The sequence below is a fragment of the Sceloporus undulatus genome, chromosome 2 (genome assembly GCF_019175285.1).
Source record: "Sceloporus undulatus isolate JIND9_A2432 ecotype Alabama chromosome 2, SceUnd_v1.1, whole genome shotgun sequence".
NCBI classification, from domain to species: domain Eukaryota; kingdom Metazoa; phylum Chordata; class Lepidosauria; order Squamata; family Phrynosomatidae; genus Sceloporus; species Sceloporus undulatus.
The window spans coordinates 95008383-95034911 of NC_056523.1; the positions used below are offsets into that span (position 1 = coordinate 95008383).

General features: G+C 38.4%; 2 protein-coding genes across 11 annotated transcripts in view; one reads left to right on the forward strand and one right to left on the reverse strand.

The window, feature by feature from the left end:
- The window catches only part of FAM13B (family with sequence similarity 13 member B), an 83040-nt gene extending 61514 nt beyond the window's left edge, over positions 1 to 21526 (forward strand). For 2 of the 5 annotated variants that reach the window (XM_042447214.1, XM_042447212.1), the window contains 11 exons: positions 1190 to 1255; positions 2515 to 2722; positions 5863 to 5995; positions 8656 to 8737; positions 9012 to 9235; positions 9760 to 9843; positions 11377 to 11472; positions 12088 to 12171; positions 12384 to 12574; positions 13784 to 13885; positions 19204 to 21526. In XM_042447214.1, coding sequence (XP_042303148.1) covers positions 1190 to 1255; positions 2515 to 2722; positions 5863 to 5995; positions 8656 to 8737; positions 9012 to 9235; positions 9760 to 9843; positions 11377 to 11472; positions 12088 to 12171; positions 12384 to 12574; positions 13784 to 13885; positions 19204 to 19321 — 1388 coding nt within the window. In that variant the 3' untranslated portion in view covers positions 19322 to 21526. The remainder of the gene's footprint in view (positions 1 to 1189; positions 1256 to 2514; positions 2723 to 5862; positions 5996 to 8655; positions 8738 to 9011; positions 9236 to 9759; positions 9844 to 11376; positions 11473 to 12087; positions 12172 to 12383; positions 12575 to 13783; positions 13886 to 19203) is intronic. The other 3 variants (XM_042447213.1, XM_042447215.1, XM_042447216.1) reach the window with 3 other exon arrangements.
- Positions 21527 to 22527: 1001 nt separating this feature from the next.
- PKD2L2 (polycystin 2 like 2, transient receptor potential cation channel) overlaps positions 22528 to 26529 on the reverse strand; it is a 32623-nt gene continuing 28621 nt past the window's right edge. For all 6 annotated transcript variants that reach the window (XM_042454328.1, XM_042454323.1, XM_042454327.1 and 3 more), the window contains one exon: positions 22528 to 22675. The gene's annotated coding sequence lies outside the window, so the exon portion shown is untranslated. The remainder of the gene's footprint in view (positions 22676 to 26529) is intronic.

Consider the following 26529-nt stretch of genomic DNA (forward strand, 5'->3'; position numbering starts at 1 on the left):
ACTTTGAATTGTGCCCAGAAATGAACCAGCACCAAAAAGGGAGTTGTATGTGATTCTTGTAGCCATCCACAGTTAGCAATTTGGCTTCCACTCTTTGGACAGGTTGAAGTTCCTGAACGCTATTCAAAGGCAGGCCCATGTAGAGCACATTACAAGGCATGTGCCACTGTAGCTAGATCTAATGTCTCAAGGAATCGGTACAGCTGGTGCACAAACTTTTAACTATGCAAATGTACTCATAGCCACTGCTGAAACCTGGGTTTCCAGTCTCAGAACTGAATCCAACAGTATACCCAAGCTGTGATCCTGTGTTATGGGAAAGTTTGTGACAAATAAAATCTGTTCTCTCTGTATGGTCCAAAGAGTATCATGGATCCAGAGAGTAACATTAGGCTTGGGGAGCAGTTACAATTTTTTATCCTTCTGGGACTCAATGAAATGTTGGTCCAAGGGTCTCCCCATCCACCTCCTTTCTGTGACCTTGGAGTTGCTGACATGGACAGTTATGGACTACTATGTGGAGAAACTGGCAGCCTTGTGTGTTCTTGGAAGACTATGTTTTGGATCCTGGACTAGGTCTGCTAATCCTCTGTTTTCCTCTTGACCATTTGTACAGTAGTATTCTACATTTTTTGATGTTTAACTAATTACATTACCTTCATATGTTTGGAATTTAAATCCAGTTCAATGATCTGCAGAGCCAGGACTGTTTCATTTGCTGCGGTCAAGAATCTGCACTGACCAGTATTTCTATTAATGCTTATTATTCTAATTCAAACAAATGCATGCTTTTGATGCACAAATAATATAATCCTTAGTGCTATGAACTTTTGCATTTTGGATTGTTGTTATCTTTAAACAAATGTGAGCGAAATCTGTCCTGTGTGTAAATCCTCTTTTGTTTAAAGTATGTTTTGCTAAAATAAGAGAAAGCATGTGGCTTTTTTGTTTGTCATCTCTGACCTAGCTCTTCTGGAAAGCCTTTTAATTAATAAAGGGCATGATTCTGAATGGTGCTGAGCAGGTTTCACCTGCTTCACATCATTGGGAATGGTGTGCTCACATCTGGCCCAGATGTCAGTTGGAAGACTTTCCTTGTGCTGCTGTATTTCCTATATGTTATGTATGGTTTGTTCTAACTGTGCGATGTGTTCACTTCAGTATTTTTTGCCATTTTTTCATTTATTAGCGCCATGCCCTATCACTTTTCCCCTCATTGATTTCAAAACAATGCATCTACAGAGAGAAGGGGAGGGTAAGTATGGTTCGCCATACATTTAGTTATCTGCCTATTCTCATGGTTTATGGTTGTTTTCAAATTACCCCTTTACCTGCTGCCTTCTGAAGGGCCTTAGTAGTAGTACACAGACTTTGCATGCAGAAGGTGCCAGGTAAAATTCTGACATGGCTAGTAAAAGGATCCAAGCTGCAAAGCTGGAAAAGACCTCTTTCTGTGGCCCTTGAAACCTGCTGCCAGGTAGAATAGATAGTTATCTGCTAAATGGACCAACAATCTGACCCGTTATGGGCAGCATCCTATGACCACACCACAGCAAAATGCTTGGCATTGTACACTCAGCATCTTATAGTTAAAGTAAGTGATTCCTCAAAACCATATTGTACTCGGTGGGAAGCAGGTATAAGTGGGTCAATCAATATTTTGCTATGTTGTCATTTTGTGTACTTTCAGCCTAGCTTTGGAATGTGAGATTTGCACTGGAATTTTTTAGAAATAGTAATAGTATGATCTTAACAATAAGTAAACAGAATGATGAAAATTAAGGTACACTGATTTTCTCTCTTGAAATCCATTGTTTCCAGTTTCTTTAGAGCAGTCACAAATGTTTTATAAAAAAATCATTTCAGCTAAATATTTGCCCTGATCAGAAATTGTTATTATTTTCTTTGAAAATAATAGGGCTCCTTCAGCATCACACTAGAATTAGTGAGCTACTTCTGTATATAAAGACATGGCAGAGATTAGAACTCTTTATATATTACAACGTAAATAATGGTTATTTTTCTTTCCCAAGATTTGTGAAGATTGACTTCATTTTTTAAAATATCGATGCAGATGGATGGATCAATGCAATTAATGTTTCACTTGAAATATTTCAGTGTGCCGTGTACTGCTTTTTACATGACGTATCTGTGGTCATGTGGCTTAATCTCACCACTGCCTCTGTTCAGGAATTTAAACAAAATGCACACTGTACATATTTTAGTGTGCAACACTGTAGAGCTTTATAAAATAATGCATGCAAAATATTCACTAAATGCATAATTGGTATAAACCCTCTAGAAGATTGATATATATGTATTTGGAGTGTATTGGGCTTTTTTTTGTTTGCTTTTAACACATAGCTTTCCAGTGCATTTCACTGTTCATTTTGTGTTTAACACACATGCTGTTGATAGCACACTAGGCTAAACATTGGATGGACATTTGATTTTCCTGGTGATGTTCTAATATCCCAGTGCCATTTGCTTTTCTTTTATATTTATTTTTTGCAGAGCCGTTTCCTGCTTTTAAATCTTGGCAGGAAGACAGTGAATCTGGAGAAGCCCAGCTTTCTCCACAGGCTGGAAGAATGAATCATCCTCTGGAAGAGGACAGTCATCCTATTTTATCACATCGGAGTTTGGATTTTGGGCAAAGCCAGCGTTTCCTCCATGATCCAGAAAAAATAGATTCTTCATCTAAAGCACTTTCTTTTGTTAGGTATGTAGTTAATAGAGTTCATAAGTAGTGAAAGCTACATGACAGAAATTCAGTCTCAGGACGCAAAGTTCTTCATCTGTTTGTCAACCATCTACCTGTAGACCATAGATGCAGTCATGTAATTATCTTTCAGAGAATTACTTTTGTAAAACCACTGGCTGTGAGTGGTAAAAAGTTGTCACATTTTAATGCAGCGGGCTTCATTTGCAGAGAATTCTGGCTAATGCAGATTCTTTCACTTTATTGGTTTGTGATCTTTTCTTTTTTTAATGACAAACAATTGTCACAATAAAATTGCTCCATTTTCAAATGGAGGAACAATGTCTGTATGGAAAGTGTAATCAGCCAGTGCTTCAAGAATCGTTCAGCCTGTACAAACTTCTTGCCACAAGCTTTCTCCTTAATGGACAGTATGGACAGTTTAAAATTCCTTTAATTCTACAGCTCACTTTGATTTTCTTAAACATATTAAACTGGTCAGAAACTTGACCTTAAGAAGCTTAAGGACCACTGATATTTTCTAAACACATTTCAACAGTCCATTTTCATTTTTAACTAACTTTGCCTGTCCCGTGCCTTTGTTCTTGTATAGTTCACTACTTTTTTCACATGTTCTTCAAATATCTTTGCTAAGAAAGGAGCTGTATGGCTAACAGACGAAAGGAGGGGATGGACAGACAAAGGCAGGAGGGAGAAATGTTGGCCCTCCTGATGTTTTGAATTCCAGCACTCATAAGCCTTCACTTTTGGCCTCACTAACTAAGGTGTGTTACAGACCGCCGAAAAGCGGTGGCCTGCACCCGCCCCTTTCCCCGCCGGATCGGGGCCTCAGTGGCCAGAGCGGCAGCTGCTGAGGCCCCGATCTGCCACTTTCCAGGCCGCGAGGAAGGGGCAAAAGGCCGCTTCCCCGCGGCCTGGAAAGGGGTGTCCTTGGGGAGGAGGAGAAAGGGGCCGCTTGGCCCCTTTCTCCTCTGCGTCGCTGGGCGCAGCCATCTAAAAGCAGCGCCCAGCGACGCAAACCTGGAAGGAGCTCCAAAACGGGGCTTCTTCCGGGGCCGCGGAAAGGGCGCACTAAGCGCCCTCGCGCGGCCCCACTACGTCACAATCGCGCTGCCTCATTTGGAGGCGGCGCAGTCGTGACGTCATGGTGGCGGCCGTGTGGAAAGGCTGCCGCCATTTTGTATGTGCTGAGCACGTACTGTACTGGGGTTGGGGGGTGCGGACGCGCTGCTGCTTCCTAACCCTAGTATGTGCTCAGCACGTACTTTAAGGCCCGTCTGTAACGGGCCTAAGTATTCTAAACATTAAAACTCAATCTTTCCCCATGTCTATACTTGGCAGATTGAGTTAAAGCTGGTTTTCCTGCTTAAGTGAAGAACTTTCTATCATTTCCAAAATATCACTGTTCATTTTCTAAAAAAAAATAAAGGCTACATCCATACTGCAGAAATAATCCATTTGGCACCACTTTAACTGCCATGACTCAGTGTTATGGAACTCTAGGAGTTGTAATTTTGTGAGACATTTAGCCGCCTTTGTCAGAGAACTTTGTCACAAGAAACTAAAATTCTGGGATTCCATAGCATTGAGCCATGACAGTAAAAGTGATGTCAAATTGGCTTATTTCTGCAGCATAAAATGTAGGTGTGTTCAGCATAGCTGTGGAAACACAGTTGCAAGCTATTCTAGTGGGAAAGAATTTCCCTATCCCGCCTCTTTCCATAGTTTCCATCGTTGGAAATGCATTACAGAAGGTCAGGAGAACTCCACATCAATGTGGATTGTGACACCCAAGCCACCCCTTCCCTTGGCATCATACAGTGTTTTATACCTTATTCTAGATTTCTTTTCCTGCTAGACAGATCTAGAAATCTTTTTCTTCCATGGCACAAAAGGTATTCCATTTCTTTTAACAGGGATCATTTGAAAGAAAAATAAAAGCCTTTTCATGTTAGTGTCTACAAGCATAAAGAGTCATTAATTTTCTTTTGGCATTTTGATTAGCACATTATTTAGTGAGTAGCTTAGTCCAGAAGAAGTTAGAATAGCAGTGAATTGTTGACAAGGTTAAAGGGAAATTTGTAACTAGCTGACAGAGGTTTATTATCAATTATATAGATGTTCTGTTCAAACTGGTATTAGGTCTCAGCTTTTTCACTGAGGAATGACATAAGATGAACTTCATGTATAATAAAGGATGCTTGAAGAATCATCAGGCAGTAGTAAAGACAAGGGAACACTTTCTTTTCAGCTATCTTATGAGTCATGGAATTTGTTTTTGGCTGTATTTCCTGAGTAAGAAATTTTGTAGAAAACACTTAATTTTTGAGAATTTGCTCATCTTAAAGGAAACATTTAGAGATGTAGACACAGAATTAGCTTGGCTTGAACAAATGTAAGCATACCGTAGAGATCTTTTTTGTGGTCTGGACCCAAAGAATGTACCTCATATTCTGTTAAAAGTGGAGAAGTTGCCTCTTGAAAAGAGGAAGTAAAGGCACAGAAAAGCTTAGATGATTTGTCAAGAATATCTGATAGTACTCTTAGCCTCCAATTGCAGTGAAGAAAACATAAATTTTGTTGTGGACACAAGGGTAGAAATTAGTCTTTAGGCTATAAGCTATTTCCTTCTATTTATCACTGCATGTAGTTTTTGTATTAATAGCATTGACATGGTATCAGAGAAAAGGGATTCATTTTCTGTCACTGATTTTTTGTGTTAGATGTCTTTTAAAGCTGTGGTGTGAAAGTGCTATGCATTTTCCCTTAGAGTCTGCAATGATTTAATGTTTTTCATAGAGGCTATAGTTTACAGCTTCTGGAAGAAATCAGTCATCTTGTGGCAAGAGTAAAGGGTCAGCTCTTATCAGAGATTCAAGCACTTGACTGACTTCCTTTTCACCTGCCATGTTCTCACCTCATCAAAATACAACTTTATAGTGAGGATTAGTGACAGTATTTTGTGAGAGGACGATATTTTGTAACATGTGAGATTATTATTATTTTGTTTACTCTGCAGACATTGTGTTAGAATTTTTTAAATAACTGTACCTCTGCTTATTGTTTTTTGGGTGGCTTTCTGTATTTTATAATATGTGTATGCGTATCTAAAAATTTACATCCTCTTCTTTTACATTCAGAACCCGAAGAGCATCATTTAGTAGTTCTAAGGATGACAGAAGGGAGGAAAAGACTCCTTATCAGCTAGTCAAGAAGTTGCAGAAAAAAATAAAACAATTTGAGGAGCAGTTTGAAAAAGACAAAAACTTCAAGGTATGCTTTTTTTTAATTCAGCACAGATGCGCTTTTCTTTTTCCTTCCATTTCCTTGTCCTAATGTATAGATGCTCCTTAAAGATGAGATACTGAATGCACAGTTGCAAGCTATTCTAGTGAGAAAGAGAACTGGAATGTCTAAAGCAGGGGTTCCCAACCTGGGGGTCGCAACCACTTTGGGGGTCGCTCGACCCTTTCTTGGGAGTCGCCAAGTTGGGATTCCCCTCTTCCCTTTTTCCTCGCGGCTGCCGGCGGACAACACGAAGAGAAGGAGCCAGGGCCACCTCATCCTCTTCCCTTCTCCCTGCGGGTGCCTTCGAAGGCACCCGCAAGGAGAAGGGGAAAGGGCCGCCGCCTTGCCTCTTCTCCCCGCGGGTGCCTCGAAGGCACCCACGGGTAGAAGGGGACAAAGACGGGACTGCAAGTCCCAGTGGCCTTTGCGGCCGGAAGTCCCACCCCTTCTTTGCCAGTGGCTTCCCTGATTGGCTGGGAGGCCAGGTAGGGGCGAGACTTCCGGGCGCAAAGCCTGCTAGGGCTTGTAGGCGGTCGAAAGTCCCACCCGTACCTGGCCTCCCAACCAATGAGGGAGGTCACGGGTGGGACTTTTGTCCACAATGGGGGGTCGTGGCCCAACAAAGGTTGGGAACCGCTGGTCTAAAGAAACCATGTTGGATGTATAAAGAAATTTCAGACGAGATTTAGAAGAGATATAAGAAATAGAAGAAAGGGGAACTCACCAAAGAGGAATACAAATGAATAATAGTCTTATAGGGAGAAAGTCAGAAAAACTAACAAGAGGTTCACTAGAAAGAAGCTTCTAGTGAAGTTCAAAATAATAAAATGGGTGAATTTTTTGGCTATGGTCAAAGCAAGGAAAGAACAAGAAATGGTAAGGCCATTGTGTAGGGAGGATGGTGAAGACTGAACTGTTCAGTACCTTCAGTTTTACCCCCAAAGGAAAATAGTGCTTTTGACTGGTGAAAACAGAAGAAATTATGCAAAAAAAAAAGACTTCAGGGTAGACTAGGTAAAGAAGTAGTAAAGGAAAATTTAACCAGAATAGGTAAGGAGGTAGTAAACGAATATCTAGCTCTCTATATAAATTCCACCATCTGTGTCCAGATGAACTGCTTCCAAGAATAAAAAGGAATTTACAGGTGTAATCTCAGAGCCACTATTAATAATCTTTGAGAATTCTTGGAGGAGGACAGGAGAAGTCCTAGCAGGTTTTTGGAGGGCAGTTCCTGTCTTCATCTTCAGAAAGGACACAAACCAAGGACCTGAGCAACTATCGACCAGTCAGCCTGATGTCAATACCAGGAAAAGTTCTAGAACATATCATTTGTCAGTTAGTCTGTACATACTTAGAAAGGTATGCCCACTAGAGGGAGTTATGCCATGTTTTGAGCCCAGAGAGGCCTTTTTTACTTCCTGATTCTAAAATGGCCCAGGAAGGCCCCAAAATATGGTGAAAATACCCCTCTCATTCCCCAAGTGCATAGGGGACCAAAAATAGTGTTTTTGTTTGTTTTTCCCCAGAGCAGATGCAGTGAGGGAGGTGCGGCTCTCCAGTGTCTCCTGAGGGGCTAATATGATCCCCTATAATTTCACAATTGTTCACTTCTGTTCTATATAAACAATTTTGAATTAAAATCATCTCCTATGCGAATAAATGAAATAATGTACACACATAGCAAAGTTATTAATAATACATTAACCACCATAGTGATGCCTTGAATTCTTTGGGCACTGTGATTCATTTTTGGCTATTTTTCCAAAATATTTTTGATGGTGGTGGAGGACTCTGGGTGCCACAAAAATGGCTGCACTTTTCCCATCCCTGATTTCCAGTCAATACAGTGACCTTTTAATATATCTTTGATGTTATCTACACACAGCTAGGGGATTCATAACTTGACAGGTTCCACAAAATTCCACAAAAGTGACCACTCTTATGAAAAAGTAAGAATTACCTGTGTAATCAACTGAGTTGTGCAGATTTGAAGTTTGTGATCAGGGAAAATGCGTACTTAGATCCTTGCAAAATAGGACCATTTTTTGCTTCTGATGCTGTTGTTACTATTATGCACACTTATAGACTGTTAAATATTTAACAGAGGTCTGCTATGAAGAAAACAGCCTTTAGTGTAGTAAGATGTTTTTCCTTTTTTGTTCATATTTATTATATTGTATTTATAAGCAAAAAGGAAAAACATCTTCATCACGTGATCTGTAAAATCAGTATGCATAGCCAAATCAGACTTCAGGGAAAGCTTGAGTAGAAAAAATGTGTCTTAAGCAGGTGCCTAAAAGTCTTGATTATAGTTGGTTGGCTAACATTGCCACAGAACAGGAGCTTACTACACTAAAGGCTGTTTTCTTCATAGCAGACCTCTTAGGCTGTATGGTACATCAAAAGTGCCTCATTTTAAGACTACAAGGCAAGGGTAAAGGGAGATTATCCTTAGGGTAACCTCATCCCAAATGGCTGAATAAAATCTTAAACCTGGCCATATTGACTACCAGTGCAGTGTATTTTGACCAGCAAGGAAAAGCGGGGACCTGCTTTCCCCATATTGAAGTCAGATACATTTGGTTCACTGTTTGACTTCCCTACTTTGCTTGAGGATATTAATGTTACACATATATCTTTTGCAGCCTTCGTATTCTGATATTGCAGCAAATCCAAAGGTCTTAAAATGGATGACAGAACTTACCAAATTGAAAAAGCAAATAAAAGGTAAGAGATCCATCTTCACAAACTACAAATTACAAATCTTTCAGTGCCTTCCTTGGAGACAAGTAATATAACTGAATCATGATCTGCATTTCCAGAACAATCATGGCTTACACTTTATATATAGTTTGTATATCACAGTAAGCCCTAGAGTCCCTATTTCTTGAGCCCTGAAAAAATGAATTAAAATCCTAATTTCTGTTTTAGTTCAGGTGATTTAAATATAATGATGCAAAGTGACTCTTCACTTAGGTTTGGTATTTTTTCTGGAGTGTAGATGCAAAGCACAAAAGCTCAGATGGTGAATTTGTACCTCAGACACGTCCACGAAGTAACACTCTTCCAAAAAGCTTTGGCTCATCTCTGGATCATGAAGATGAAGAAAATGAAGATGATTTGCGGGTTGCACAGAAAAAGCCTACCAAGGAGGCCACAGTTGAACTCATTTTAAAAAGGTTGAAGGAAAAACGAATTGAAAGATGCCTACCAGAAGATATAAAGGTAAGTATTGTCTGTATTGTTACACCTGAAAAGGAAATGGAAATATTTCAGTCAAGCATGTGCCCTAATTTGACTTACAGTTCCTGATTTATAGTCCCCCCCCCGAATATTAATTTTGTAGGAAGAACTGTAAAATAAATTGCCCTGATGCAAAGTCTCAAATGCATCTATGAAATTCTGCACCAGTAATGAAGTCAACAACATCTGCTTGATGATGGGCACATGAAACATTTCTTGACACTGGGTTGATCAAGGAACCTCATGCAGAAGGACTGTAGCCTATGGAGTTGTAGGGTCAGTATGTAGACCTTGTATAGGCATATTTCATTTAACAAAGTTTCTGAAGACTGACCTTTAGTGTTGCTTTGCAGTAGTTGGTCTGCAGTAAACAATACAATGAAACTTGACCCAGAAAAAAATTGGATTCTGCTGTAGGTTATCCAACCATAGTTCTGTGTGCTTACCTACAATGGGCCAGGTAAACAGCTTCCTCCAGAATAGCTTTACTTTCTCTTTCACTATAGAAAATGAACAAAGACCATCTGGCAGAAGAAAAAACATCACTCCAAAAAAGTCTCCTGTACTATGAAAGTCAGCATGGACGTCCGGTAATATTTCATATTTTTCTCCACCCTTTAGTTATTTATAATTTAAAATTGTGTGTTTACTGAATGTTGTCATGTTGGAGCTCCAAGTTGGTGAAAGGGCAGATTTTTCTGCCCTGCTACAGCCCAAAGCTGGCTTCCAAACACTGCGGTGGTGTGCAGCATGTAAACGCCGCTCCACCACAGCGTCTTGAAGTTGGCCACATCTGGGTGGCCACCCGACTTTTGCGTGGCTTCCCAGCAGCATGTGGCATATAAATGCTGCACTCCCAAGCCTCCCGGACCATGGCTTTTAGAGCTGGTCTGTTCCAGCTCAAAGATAACTTACTTGAATTGAAGACTTTATTGCCCAAAACTTACCAGCATCAAAAGTGACTGGACAGAATGATATTTATATCTGGTACTGAAAATACATGTTCATGCTTTCAAAAGAGTCTAAATATCCGTTTTGTAAAAAAATCTAATGAATAATCTGTTGATTAGCTCAATGTGTTTATTGAGCTCAATGTGTTTAAACAGGAGCCATGCATTTAGTGTGAAGAGAGTGAATGTAGATTTATATACTTGCATTACATTTGGTTGTTATTTTAAGCCAAGCTATATTAAAAGGTAGATATAAGTGCACCTTTAAAAAAATGTTAAAGCTAAAAATCTGATTTTATTTTTAAACTAAACTATTTTCATCCACCCAGTTACAATCTAAAGTAGGGTGGGAAACATGTGGCCCTCCAGATGCTGTTGGACTACAACTCCCAGTATTCTTCACCATTGTCTATGCTGGCTTAGGCTGCAGGGACTTGCAGTCCAACATGTTCTGGACAGCTACCACCCCTTACCTAAAGCATCTTTGGGGTAATGTTGACAGGGAGACATCTTAGGCCCTTATACATTCCTCTGTAAGATGTATTCTTTTCTGCAAACGGTGTTTGGCATTATGACGTTTTGGTTTAGCACTTTGTGAAGGTAGTTTCCAATTTTGGTAATGTCTTTTCTGTTAGTACTGATTTGGCATAACATCCTGACGAGAACTCTTACCTCACATACTTTTGTCTAGTGGGGAGCTTTCCTTTTTTGGGGAGTTGGTATTCCATTGAATTTTGACTTCCTGCTCTTTTTCTAACTGTGTAACTTCAGAAAGGGATGAATGCTCTTTGAGGTGGCCTTCATTTCTCTCTGCCTTTTATCCAGAACTGTGGAGAATAGCCCACTTGTCAGAATTGTCACTGATGACCGTGATAACTTGTAGATAAGGATATGTCTAAACATTTCTCTGCTCCAGCAAAAGAGTTGCATTGGTCCTTTCACCTCTGCACTCTGAGCAACCATGCCTTAGGTATTTGCCTGTCTTTCACATTAAGTTCAAATTATGCCCTACAAACTTAGTGTTCAGTAGAAGATGACATATTCTAGTTTGTGTTATTAATTGTAAATATTTCTGTGCTGCTGAAAAGAGCATGCAAGCCTTTTTCTTAGCATAGGAAACTGTCCATTTTGTTCGTTTTCACTGTTTGATGATCTATCTCATCTTTCTCTTAGGTTTCCAGAGAAGAAAGGCATATTGTTAAACCCCTCTATGACAGATACAGGCTTGTGAAACAAATGTTAACTCGAGCAAGCATTACTCCCATCCTTGTAAGTAGAAAATGTATTTCAAAGATTGTTCAGTTGATTGATGTTAACTTACTTCAGCAATGAGAATAATATCTTGCTCTGTATTTCAGAATCGTTTTCTAGTTCTTATGTGAAGAGCCAGGCAGTGAAATACTACATAGGATTTCAAAAAATTCTTTACACTGATTTTATTTGGTTCTTAGCTTTTGGATAACTGATGAATTAATAAGTCTCAACTTTTTCTTGCCTTTCTCTAGTTTGTGTCAGCTGCAGCAGATTAATTTATTTCATCACCAGTGTTCATCAACATTTGTTATAATAACTTTTGTCTAAAATGATGTATAATTTTTAAAAGTAGTGATCTTTCTCCAGACAGGTTGTAAAACTGGAGCAACAGTTTTATTTTGATTTTTTGGCAATAGTTGGCACTAAGTCATTAGAGCCATGTAGGATTTAGTGTTCTCATTTTGTAGTGTTAACACTAGTCTCTAGATAGATGTTGGCTAGGTTTCAATGTTCTGTTTTGCTAACATAGAGAGGTACAGAAACTGCATACCTGTTCTAAAAATAACTGGAACAAAACTTAAAACAGTATTGATTCTGTGTCCTGTTTAACACCTTGTGATTTTGTTTAAGGGATCACCGTCAACCAAAAGGCGTGGCCAAATATTACAGCCTATCATAGAAGGAGAAACAGCCCACTTCTTTGAAGAGATTAAGGTATTTTGAGTGTCCAAAGATGACCACAACCTTAATATAAATGAGCCAGTAGTACTTTGCACTTCCCTCCTATGTCCTGTAAAGTGCCATAGAAATCTAAACATGAATGCACATGTGGAAGCATTGTAAATGATACTTGGCGGCGTGTGGCTAGTCATTTGGAGTGTGTAATGTGTAATAGTGTTTATTGCGCTACATTTATTATCTTGCAGGAAGAAGAAGAAGATGGTGAACTTTCCTCAGAGTTGAGTGATATCTTGAAATCAAGTGCCCAAACACAGCCCTTTACTACCAGCCCAGTTGAAAACTCAGAGTCTGATGCTGAAGATACTCAGGAGAAGTTGACTCGAGAACTCCGTCTCTCTAGTACACGTGCAGCTTCCATGTATGTGAACAGGATTGTGTGAGCATTAGTTTACAAATTTGGAAATTTTATAGATGTTTGATATTTTACAGCAAATATTTGTGGATTATAATGGTTTTTGGGGTAGAGCATTAAAATGCAAGGGCTATAATCTGAAATACCATTCTAGTTTATTAATTCAGCAAAAATATTTCATATAGTTCTTTCTTCTGTATCAACAGCAATAGTTGAACATTTCCTCTGATGAAACACCTTTTATCAGAAACAAATTTCTCAGCAAAAGTCACTTATTACTGTATATACTCATGTATAAGTCTAAAAATTTTAGTCAAAAAATTGACCCCAAATACCTGAGTTGACTTAACCATGGGTCAATGTAACTACTGTATTTTCTGGCGTATAAGACTACTTTTAACCCAGGAAAATCTTCTCAAAAGTCGGGGGTCGTCTCATACGCCAGGTGTCATACAGCAGGTGCTGAAACTTCTGAGCTGGACTGGAGAATCTGTGATCGCCATATATGGTGGGGGGAGCTCAAAAATGGCTGCGGCCACATCCCCACTGTATTTGACAATCGTATGAAAGCAGCTACCACTCTGATAGTCTTGGAGACAGGAAAGGCTGGGCAGGCAGGGAGAGCTGACCAATCTAAGCAGGCTTTGTATACAACAAGGTTTCCTGCTAAGTACCTGCATGCCATTTGAATTAAAATTACCATATTGAAATCAAATCTGATGGGGTTCTTAAAATTTTTTTGTTTGGTGTGCGTTGGAAGAGGGGGTAGTCTTATACGGTGAGTATATCCCAAACTATATTTTAACTGGAAAAGTTGGGGGTCATCTTATATGCCCAGTCTTATACACCGGAAAATATGGTACTGTAGTTTAATTCTTATTTTAAAAAAGGAACCATCCCCTGGTGAAAGGCAAGAGTGTAATCTGTCCTCTCATCCATTCAGCTTTTAGTGTGAGCACATTTATTCCCACTGGTATTTTGTAAATTCTTTGACATAGTCTTCCATTGCTTCATCCTTTAAATCCTTTGTTACATGCCTCTTGGTTTTATCCTTGATTTACGCATGAGTCATATCAGAGTCCATAATTTTGCCCCCAAAACATGCCCTTATATACGAGATCGACTTATAGTCGAGTATATACGGCATCTAACAAATATTATTGCTTCTTTAGTGGATGAAGTATACACAATGATGTTTATAATCCAATGTATTTTTTTTAACAATCTTTCTAGGCCTGAATTACTGGAGCAACTTTGGAAAGCCAGAGCTGAAAAAAAGAAATTACGCAAAACACTACGAGAATTTGAAGAAGGATTTTATCAGCAGAATGGAAGGTTAGTTTAGTTTGCAGTACTGGTTAGACTAAATATTCATTATTAATAGAAATAATGAGAAGGAAAAAATGCACTTCTCTTTCTCTGAAAAAGGCAAGAATTATGCTAACACAATTAACACAAATAACATGATAACCAATTCCATTTATTTTAGTAGGATTAGCAGTCACACTAATAGTGATTGAATTAAAATTAATATAAATGGAGTGCATTTTAGAACATTAATCCAGAGACCAGGCTATTTTTATGCTGGTATGGGTTCTATGGAGACTTGTTGGACAGTGTTTTTGCAATCAAATAATATGTTGCTGCAGAGAAAGGAATGTCACACAGCCTACTCTCTCTTCTCCCACACTCTGTGCTTTGGATTTTCAAGCTCACATCTGGATATGGAGAATGGAGTGCCTGGGACCAGGAAAGTTGCTCTACTTTGTGCTGGCCTTGTGTTGCCTTAAGAAGCATCTAAGCTTTACTGGATTGCTAAACAGATCCTCTTGGGAGTTGACCCATACCCACTCCATCCTTCTTGTCTAGATTTGGGCGTGAAAAAACAAAGAAAAATGTAGGTGCATGTAGAGTAAGTTGTAAGTAAGCACAAGTTGTCATGTTGCACATTACCAAAACTGAACATGAGGCTTCCAGATTCTTAGCTTTGTAGAGACTAAGAAAACATGCTATAGCCTTAACTCTCACCTTCAGCTGTCACATTTTTAATAACTGAATTTCCTTGACACAGTTTAAAGGTCTGATTATGACTTATAAAGCCCAATATGGTCTAGGTCCAGGCTGTTTGGCAGACTGTGAGCCTGCCCAGGTCCTGAGATCCTCAGAAGAGGCCCTTCTCTCAGTCCCACCATCTTCACAGGGACTGCTGATGAGGACATGAGATAGGCTTTTCCCCAGGCTCCTGAATTCTTATTGGTATGAAGGCTAGAATGCCCCTTCTTTACTGTCCTTCTATTGGCAGGCACACACTTAACAATAAAATTCCAACAAGCTTTTGAAAACTGAAGAATTTAAAGAAAGACTTTTAAGAGGGTGCTGTACTGTTTTAATTGTACATTTTAAACAATATAATGGTATGTTTTAAATTGTTCTTAGTGTTGTCAAAAGTTTACATTTTTAATTATCATCTTTTGCAAGTTTTAACTATATTATATATATATATTCACTTGCAAGCCTCTTGAGTCTTGGTTATAGCGAAAGAGTGAGAGATAAATAAAAGAGGAAGAGGAGGATGACAATGACAGCTGCTCTGGGAGGAATTTCAAACAAACTGCAATACACCTGAATAAAATCACTATTATGATCACAATAGCAAAAAGTGACACTACTTGGAATGTTCCATGTTATCCATCCTAGATTCTTGGCTAGAAGAATGTACTAGTAATGTGCCACCAAGCAGTCCTTGAATGCACATTCTTGAAAATTCACCTATGTGATACACAGGTTAAATAATGGTAGTCGTGATTTCATCTGAAGTTCCATAATTAATTTGTTAAGATGCAAACAAACAATTTATTATTATTATTACAAATTATTACAAACAATTAATAAATTCAAATAATCTTGTTCACTATCTAGAAAAATCAAAAGTGCAATACTAGGATAATGCATTTATTAAAAATAACAGAAAGCTATTGTTATTCAGAAGGCTTCTTTGGGAACAGTGATAATAAGCAGGGCTTATTCCCTTTCATTATCATCTCCTCATATTTTTCAGTCTCCTCAGAACACCACCTCAGAAGCTCTTGTAGTGTTTCTGAGGGCCAGAAAAGTTGTTTCCTTTACATTCCATAAACTTTGTGTGCCAGAAAATTGCAGAGAATCTTCTCTGCTCTTATGACCTGGTTGTGGAATGTGCTCTCTCTTGGAATCCCATTGTGTCTGAATCTTCTTCTCTATTGTTAAGTGTTCTAAATCGTTGAAACTGATTTTATTTGTACGTTGCCCTGAGATTCCACAATGCAAGGTGGAATATAAATCCGCTTAATAAATAACAAGCTGAAAAATACTAAAGGACTTTGGCATTGGTACTGAGAGAGAACTAATTTTTGTAAGGGGTCTGATGATCAGCTAGTGACAGGAGAGCTCATATAAATGTAGAGAGAGCATTTTGATTTCTGTTATTTATTTAGTTTTGCAGCTCTTTCTACCTTGGCTGTGCTTAGGAGATAAGCAGTGAGAGAGATCTATGCTTTCTGAATTTCTGCCTGTGTAATCTAACCTTTGTTGAACAAAGTGGTGTGGCATATACCAGTTCTGTCCTTTCCAGCTTTCTCCCCAGAAGCATAGGTAATATGGTATGGGCCCTTGGCTAAAAACAAGTCAAGAGACCTCCTCCATGATTATACAGTCACCCATGCCAGTAGATGGTGCTAAGAACCCTTAAAGGTAAAAATTCTACCACACTGCTGTAAAAATTTACAAATCTGTTTTGTGTGTATACAGCCAATATTAGAGGCTGTGGCTGACTGCTGGGTGAATTTTAGCAACCTTTGTCTCTAGCAATCACACTGACACAACACTAACAATAATTTTAAAAACAGGATAGATAAATAAGAAGGACTAGCCGGGGGGGGGGGGGGGGGTTGGCTTTTTTTCCACGTCTGATTCCTTGAGTGTACTGTTGCCCTTTCTTTGTCTGTGTGCACACGTATGCCCCCTTTTTTGTTTCCTCCCTCCTGGGAAGGCACTCTTTCACCCAAAGTCTAAAGCTGCTATTTACAGTGGTACCTCGGGATACGAAATGATCGGGTTACGAAATTTCCGGGATACGAAAAAGTTGGATTGGCAAAAACTGTTTCGGGTTACGAAATATTTTTCGGGTTACGAAATTCATTTCGGCGCGAAATTCAAATGCTGCAAAGTGCAGCTATAGGCTTTCCAGTGCTAACGGAAAGCCTTTTCGGGTTACGAAATTTTCGGGTTACGAAAGGAATGGCGGAACGAATTAATTTCGTAACCCGAGGCACCACTGTATTTATTTATTTGTTGAATTTTATCCCATCTTTCTCCTGTAATGGAATCCAAGGTGGCTTACAGAAATATAAAACAAGATTCCATTAAAAAACAAATTCTACCAAAGTTAAAAATGCATTAAATGCCAAATGTTACTAAAACCATGATTAAAATGATTAAAACATGTTTAAGATATAAATTATTAACGAAACATTTAAAAATAAAATAGATCACACCACTTTACTACAGTTAACAGAATTCACATCTTAAAGTCTGCCGGAACAAAAAGCTCTTCACCTGTGGGTGGAAAAAGAGTAGGGAGAGGGCCTAGCTATTGCTCCCCCAAAAAGGCACTTATGAGGCAGAGTGGCAGATCTGACAGAAGAATGACAGCAAGAACCATAAAGAGAACAGTAGGCTCCTTCCTCCTAGCTATTGTTCAGTCTGTGTAGTCATGTGTAGTCTAATATTTTAAAGTCACATTTCATAATAGCTTATCTCTGAAAACCACTGTTCAGAGCTTCGCTGAGCCCATGAAATGCACTATCTCTTGACAAGTCTTAATAAAATGATTCTATGCTTTTCACAAAAAAATTGGCATTTGGAAAAAATACATACGGCCGCCTCCCAAGAAAGTAAGAAAGGGGAGCAAATGTTGATTTTAGACACTTATTAACTTGCTATAGATGTGGGAGTTGCTACTGGACTGGTTTGAAATTTGGCACAGTTGTAGGTTTGGCCAAATAAACTACTGAAGACAACTTTTAAATTATTGTGGCAGCAGGTATCATTCATATAAAAGCAAAAGAATGACTGTGCTTTTGTGTGTGGCTTACCTGTTATGAATATTGCAGGTAAAATTTGTCACTAGTTTAAATTCAGTGTATTCATTGTATTTTGATAAAAATAACTTAATGGAACATCCATGTTCAGAAGCTGTATTGCTGTGATTACTGAGTGCTCTTTCCATGATGTGAGTATTATACATCTTTAATGTGATAAAACCTTTTCTACGAAAATGCTTCAGAAGAATACTGAGATCAAAAATTTTATCACCACTGTAGCTTGGAAAACTGAGGGTGTAAACCAGGGTTTCTCAACCAAGGTTACATGGAACCCTAAGGTTCTGCAAAAGATCTCAAAGGTTCTATTGCAAGATAATAACTATGCTCTTTTTGAGCTGTAGATATGCTGTATTTACTAATGTATTAGCTTAGAAATTTTAGTCAAAAAAGTGACCAAAAAGGTGGGTCAACTTATCCATGGGTCAGGGTAAGTACTCTAAAGGTGAAGGTAAAGGTATTCATCTTTGATAAGGTTGTCGAGTTGTGTCAGACCGTAGGGGGCAGTACGTATCTTCATTACTAAGCTGAAGAGCCAGCGTTGTCAAAGATGACTCTGTGGTCATGATTGCACAGAACGCTGTTACCTTCCCACTCAAATGGTATCCAATCTATCTACTTTTATTTGCATGCTTTCAAATTGCTAGGTTGGCAGAAGCTGGGACTAGTGTTGGGAACTCATCCCATTACACGGCATTTGGGCCTCGAACTGCCAACCTGCCGATCTTGCAGTCAACAGAGTCGGCATCATCAAAAAAAGGAACCATCCCCTCTGAGTGGAGTGGCAAAAGGCGAGAGCTTAGTCTGGCCCAGGAGCACCTAAAGGAAGTACCAACCCTTTCTGTTCTCTGTTGGTGACAGCTCTTTGGGGCTTCACTCAAAGGAGCACTGAGAAAAATCTGCCCTTTGAGAGATTTGAATAAGACATTTGGGTATATTGGTCAGCTTTTCTGGGTTAATATCAGACAAAGTTATCACATTAAAGTTAAAGGTTGTAATCATTGCTAATGTAGTCACAATTTTCATTGCTTGCCCTTTATATCCATTTTGACATATGGGCATTTTGTGAGCTGCACGTGTGCCTGCTTGCCTCCCCCACACATTGCACAGCTACCATTTACCGCAGTTCCCTTCTTATCCATCTAGACTTTAAAATGAGCACTGCTTTTGTCTGCCAGAACTTTGTAAGTTCTGTGGCATTATTTCCCTTTACTTCATCCGTTACATCCTTTGTTACATGCCCCTAAGTTTTACCCTCAACTTACCTACAGGTCATATCAAAAGCCATAATTTTGGCCCCAAAACCTGCCCTCAACTTTACACAAGGTCACCATATAGTCAAATATATATGGTAATTATTTTTATGCAGGGCTTCCCTGAGACCTGAAAATTACTTCAAAGGTGCTTTCAGGAAAGAGAGGTTAAAAGAGGCTGGCCTTGACTTATCACCATTCTATTTCAACACAGTTACTAGGATTACTTTTTTAATGTTGTATCTTTTTTCACTTTTTTCAGGAATGTTCAGAAGGAAGATCGTGCCCCCATGCTTGATGAGTACAGAGAGTATAAGAAAGTTAAAGCCAAGCTTCGGCTTCTTGAGGTCCTCATCAGCAAACAGGATCCTTCAAAATAAATATAAATAATGTTTCTTCATAACAGTGAAAGAATGGTTTCTTATCCTGTCTATTGTACTGTTTTGGTGTTATCTTTTGTCTTGCACTGTTGAAAGAATGCAGTTTTTGTACACTTTCCTATGGTGCCACATTTGAAGGGCAAGTAGGTCCTGAGTAGAGAGCTAATGAGATTCTTAAATCAAGACTGCTCTGTCCAACTTCAGCAAAGTTTTTTCTCATTTTTTAAAATCACAAATGCATCTTGTTTTCAAAAGGCTGTAGGACTAGAACCATTACAAAACTCTGGACTTGCTAACTTCGTTTCATCTGCATTTGTTAGTGTTACACTGAACTCATCTGTTGCCTTTTTTATTATGGGGAACAATGGCAGCAAATTAAAAAAAACTGTGTTCCTGAACACCAGACTGAACTGAAACGCCTTTCAGAGGACTGCTGTGGAATCACTTTGATTTCAAATGACATCTGTCATGTAATAGAATGGTTTGAGATCTGTGGATATTGAAATTTAAAGCTCCTGTTTGCTCTTCAGTTTCAGATGAAAATGGACAAACCAGAAAGTGACCTTGCTTGTTCTATTTTTAGAAATTGGAAAAATCTGAACATTTATATCACATATTGCCTACAAGACTAACATTACTGTTAATTTATCAGTTATCTGTTGATCAGCAAATGGTGACTTAGTGTATGGTCTAAATTGGATGTCTCATCTTACCTTTACAGGGGAGACTGTGTCAGTGCTTAGATGTGGCTTATGTCAACTGCTGTATCTGAAAATAAACTTATCTTACCAAGGGCTAAAATCAAATCAATAATGTGATTGACTTAAGGTGGACAGAGTCAGCTTTTAAAAAAAGAGTTCTTCCATGTCACTGTTGTAGACATGGAAAGAAAAGTGATTTAACCTTTGTGGCGTTAAACAGTATCATATGGTTCTTGCATGATGAAGCTTCAGAATGGAAACATTTTTGGTGACATTTATTTTGCCTACTATAGATGACACAACAGTCTTTAATGTGCTTCATTTTTTAAAAATTTACTCAGAAGAACTCTGTCCAGTCTTACTTTGGATATGGTATCTACACATAGGGGTCTCCATAGGCTGCAACCTTCTTTATGGTACTTGTTTGAGCAGCATAGTTTCTGAATAAACAAAGTGCCTGGTTGTGGGCATTGTGCGGAAAGGAGTAGCAGGGTGTAATGGGATCCCATTGCATGTAAGGTACTACATCTAGTAAGAATGGTTTGAGCTCAAGTGTTTAACATGGCACCTTGGGGGATCTTTTGTACTGTGGCCATGTTTTTGCATGTGCCTATTTGCTGCATGTGTTACAAATGGCTAATATCAGCACTGATATTATTTTTCACTGCTTTTTGAAAAACCAAAAAAAAAATAAAAAATAAAAATAAAAAATTAGTGTCTGTGGTATAAGTGGCTAACATGTAAACTCATCAGGTTGATGCGTTAACATGGATTAGATGGAAAATAGGTTTGCGATACTCCATATTAGTCTCTTATTTTTACTGTGATTGTAGGCATGTAATTTTGGAACCCAAGAGAGAGCACTAAAATCGGTTTATATTCTGATGCTTTGCTTTATACAACTAGAAGGATTTTTTTTAGTGGACTGTAGTGAATTGGAAATTAATCTGGAGATTATCTGTGGCTTTTATTCAGCTTCATTGTGCAATGTACACTTCAGTTACTTTTGTATCTGTCCACAGACACCGGTGCATTTAAACATCGAAACTTGTGTATTGTATAGTGTTGTACATGAATGTTTTATATACCACATGCAAAATGTCAATATGCACTATTTAAATGTTTTAAGTAATATATTCCTCCTTTATAATGCTTAAATCTATATGATTCCAATATTTTTTATAAAGTGAGTGATCAGACTGGTTCCACTTCACAATTAACAAATGCTTTTGTGTGTGTTATGCAGTGTTTGGCTGTTTGTTCAGTATCTTAGCTAGCATGGCATCATTTATGCTAAGAGTGTGTGTTGTGCCATCCTTATTGAGCAATAAATGGTAGTTAGGCATTTTGTGATATAACATAGTTTTACTTTACTATAAGTAAAAACTATATATGTGGATATATAGATATATAAATATATATAAATAAACCAGATATAAATGATTGCTATGTCTGGCATTTCATTGTATAGATTTTTATAATAAAAGGATCTTTTATTGTCATACTCCATTGTGTGTTCGTGCTGTTTGTTCAGGTTTTTTCCCCCTTCTCTAAATGGATTTCCTTGCACTTTCACCCAACATACTGTGTTTATTTTTTAAAGTGTATTGTAGTCTTATTCTACTACTGCTATTTAGCTTTACCTTGTAGTTTAGCTTTATGTTGTATTTCCTTGTTTCTAAAGTGCATCCCAGTGGACTCACAGTCTACTACTGTAACATGCATACTGAAGTGCCACCTGTCCTTTTTTGCAAAACTGAACTTCTCACAGCATGTGACTACATTAATGCTTTAAATTATGCTGGGTTGTTAAGTATTCTACTGTGTGATATAGGCCTACATTTTAGCACAGCCAAGCACTCCTATGATACTCTATAACAGGCCACAATACATGCACACATACGAAGACACACACAAAAAGTGGTTATTGTATATTTGTTTACTTGTTGGTGTGTGCCTTCAAGTCATTTCTGACTTACAATGACCCTAAGGTATACCTATTTGTGGGGTTTCCGTGGCAAGTTTTTTTGAGGGTGTTTGCCATTGCCATCTTCTGAAGCTGGGAGACTGTGACTTGCCCAAGGTCACCCAGTGGATTTCCATGGCGAAGTTGGGATTTGAACCCTGGCCTCCCCATGTCCTAGTCCAAAAAGCAAACCTTGGTTTTGGCATTTTAAATAAGGGACAGCATTTTACTATACCATTGTATATAATGGAACTATTTATGGGATTTATGTCCCACTTTTCTCCCAAAATGAGATTCAAGGTAGCTTAAAATAACTGACTTGCCCAGGGTCACCCAGTGGCTTTCCATGGCTGAGCCAGGATTCCAACCCTGGCCTCCAGTCATACCAAGGCTCAAATCACTACGCCAGCTCTGTCTTATTGGGACAGTAAGATCACCATCTATATAGCACGTCTACTGTGTAAGGAATGCTCACCCTTGTTTGAAGTAATAGACTGCTTCTCAAATAATGAATACAGAATAAGCTACTAAATTGACGGATATAAAACTACAAGACTTTATTTTGTCTCCTGTGACATTTGAAGGCTTAAACAAGTTGCTAGTGGAGTCGATCTTTCATTTCAAAACACTCTTCATTGCTATTATCCATGACAGGATGTCAGCTCCCGGCACTCTGCGTCTTTTGACCTAAATAATTAAAAAAAAATTTTATCCTTTATTCTTTTTAAAAACATTTCTTACCTGTTTCTCATTGGATGAAACAGCTTTGGAGGCTCTGTACTAAAGCAAGCAGTCACACACAGATAGCAGTTTTCAGCCACAACATGGCCTTCTTTTCTATCCCATGTTAACATCCCACATGCTTACTATAGCTTTCACTTAGCCACCACTAACAAGTTATGTCACAGAAAGCAATTCTTCTGCCTTGGATTTAGTTCTACCATATGTGTGAGGCACAGAGACCATGAAGAAGAAGCATGGTTAATATGCCATTTTATTTTATTTTATTGCTGATGGTGACTGAGAGGTTGAAACCTACTTCAAAAGATCTAAGAAGCCTGAAGGAGCAATCCCCAGCCTTTGGGTATTCCCTTGCACCAGCTGATCAAGACAGTCGAAACCATTTCATTCACTGCCCCTTCTCTCTCCTCTTCAGTTTTATTACTTAGGTTTGCATGATGAGGAAGAATTAGACAGAAATGGATCTTCTGTCTCGTTTTTTTTTAGACACAGCCACAGATAGAGGTAGATTGCTCCTTCAGTCTTCCTAAGATGATCATCCACAGTAAGTATCAGCCTCTCATTCTCAGGCGGGTTGAAGGAGCAATCCACAACTTTTGGGATGTACCCAACTCAAATTCTTTATGGGTGGGAGTGGCTCCCTGATTCCTACTGCCTGTCCTGACTTGAATTTATCCATTTTATAATGTGCTATAAACACTGAAAGGTCCTTGCATCCAGCTGTCCTACAAATTTCTTCCAATGAAGATGTTACTTTGAATGTTTTTGTAGTTGCCACATATTTTCTTGAATAGGTGCATACCTGATGTGATCTTGGATTGTGTGAATAATAATAATAATAATAATAATAATAATAATAATAATAATGGCATATGGTGAAACATGGGGTTGTTGTATTTTATGGATATTTTTAGTGTAAGCAGCTTTGATCATCGGAGAAGCAGGATATAAATAATTTATTATTAAATGTATTTCTTTCCCAACTCTCCTCAAAGCTTGAGATGGGGTACAACATATTAAAATACAAAACACAATTAAAAACACATAAACCTACAGTTAAAATACAACACTTTAAAATCATTAAAAAACACTCAAGAGTACATATACAGTGGTCCATTCACATTAGTGACACAGGACCTCTGTGAAAGTGGAAAAGCTGCAAATAAAAAAATACTATTTTTTTAACCTGAGAGAATACCTCTCTAAGAATCTCTAGGTCCTCCATCACAACTTTATAGTCAACATCTGCCATACGTTGATCATAGAATTCTGCTGGAGGACCAACAAATGCCTAGAAAAGTGTTCTCTCTACAAAGTTCTAGGTCTTCCAGCTCAACCTCTGGAAAATTGGCTATAGAATTACACTGGAGGACTGCAGATATATTCCTAGAAAGAACATATTAATCAAATCTTCAAATACAGTGGACCCTCAATTTACGTGGGGATTTGTTCCAGACTTGCCCACCCTGGCATAAAAGAAATACCGTGGGACCTCAAGTCCTGTTGTTTTCAAATGTCACTTTAAAAGTCAAATTCAAATTTTATTGCTTTTGACCAAAGGTCATTGCACAGCACAACAATATAACAATACATATAACAATATAAAAATACATGTAAATTATATCTAAAATGCGAGTATCTTGCTTTAAAAGTCATTAAACTTGGTTATGACTCACAAAGTGGTTCAAAAGAAGTTCTTGTCAAATAATTAAGTACCAAATTCAAATACCACACAGGGAATCTTGACTGGTTGGTTGAGGTTGTAAGGTTGCCACACCCCCCCCCCCCCAGCACCTCAAAAGCCTCTTGACATGGGAAAGAGCAGATAAAGGTTTTCCATTAACTGCCAGCAAAGTCGACAGAGCTGCAGTCTGCCTCTTTAAGGTATTAGGACTCCATCCTGGTTCCACTCTGAAGAAAAGACATCACCTATCTGTACCACTTCCAATGGTACTTAATTTTGTTCACATCACTTCTGGAAGGCCTTCAAAGTGGCATCATATCCAGCATCAGCTACATAGTGGAGGACTTTTTCTAACCTATGTAATGTTCATTTAATGGTTTGAGCATTGACATCCTCTAAACCAAAGATTTCCTGCACCCATAGTATGGCTACCCTAGGGAGCATGGAAACTGCAACTGATGCTCTAATGGTCAGTGCTGAAGCTTCATGAGACCTTCTCAAAGCTAAATCAATTCTTTTTTTCATCTATATCCTTTAATAATGTTTCCACTTCCCGCAGTACCACAGCACCATTGAGGACAATGGGGCAAGCATATGTGGATTTTGGTATCTGTGAGGGGATCTGGAACAGATCCCCCATGGATACCAAAGACCAGCTGTATCTGTTTTAGATATGCACTGTATTTTAATTTTATTGAATTGATAAAAATATTAATTTTTAAAAAAAGATCCCCCTTCCCTTCAGGAAATACTCTGAAGCCTGTTCAAAGGTATGCCTCTCAATACCCAACTGAATGGTGAAAGCATTCTTATTTATATTATCTTGCTCTGTAGCTTGCATACCTGCAGCTATTCAAGCAGCATTAGTGATGGATTCATCTCCCAGAAGTTTGTTTTTTTTTATCTGACAGACCTTGAAGCTGTTCCCTTTCCCCATTTGAACTGATATTTTTTCTCTTTCTTCAACAAATCTCCTGGAGATACCATAGTCTATCAACTAACATAATTAAGAGAAAGAGAGAAAATCCTTGACCAGCTGGCAAGGAAATAGAAGAAAATGTGGAGGAGAGAGGGAAGGGGCAATGGATAAAATGGTTTGGAGTTTTGGTCTCCTGTCATGATCAGTTGGCACGAGAGAATACATACCCAAAGATTGTAGATTACTACTTCAGCACTCCCAACAGTTCACAAATACTGAGAAAAACAAAACTGTTTTGTTTTTGAAAATTCTGATGCAAACCTGGATTTTCCTGTTCCACAACAAACTCCAGTTTATTAAAAAAAACTGCTTGAATGATAGCTCACATTTCCTTATTTATTAGAGGCATCCTGGCTTTTCCTTTTCTAAGGGCACATGATAAAATCAGATGGCAAGATGAAGCTTGGTAGAGATTACAACAGATCCTTCCAGCAACCTCAGTAAAGGGAATGGGCTGCAACAAGCAAGTGACATCTGCCAAAGCACTGGCAGACTCAAATGAACAATGAGAGGATGGGTACTATTTCCAATCTGTAGAGCTTAAAGGACGTATAAAGCAGAATTTCTCTCAGAGATATTTGACAGCTGGGCTTGAGCTTTGTTATATCTCAAGCTTGACTGACTAGACAATTCAGTGTTACATTTTTTCTGATATGGAAAACACAGATAATATATTGCCTATTATTTGGAACAAATTACATATAAGTATGGCTTTTTACATGCAATTTTGAATAAGCCTATGTTGTACTCCTTAAAATTTCTTCCATGCAACAGTGGTGATTCCTTGTTTCATGGCAAGAGAGATATTTGCTATATTCTGGCTTGTAAGGGTGTTGAGGAAATTAAAATACTGACAACATACCATTCTCTTGCATTTCAGATGTGCATTATCCTTTAAAGGAGTAGTTATAAGGGGAAATATCTGATAGTAAAGATAGATAGCAAAGTTAATATATTCTCCTTTACAAATCTGCCTCAAAATACTTAAAGACAAAAAGCCTTTTTCTCAGTACAATGACAGAGGGTTGTGAGAATGGTCCTATTTCTGGGACATGGATGCTGAATGGTTTACTTCAACTTTTGTGTAAACTTTTCTGTGACACAGTACAAATGGAACAATGCCAATGCAGCAGGAGT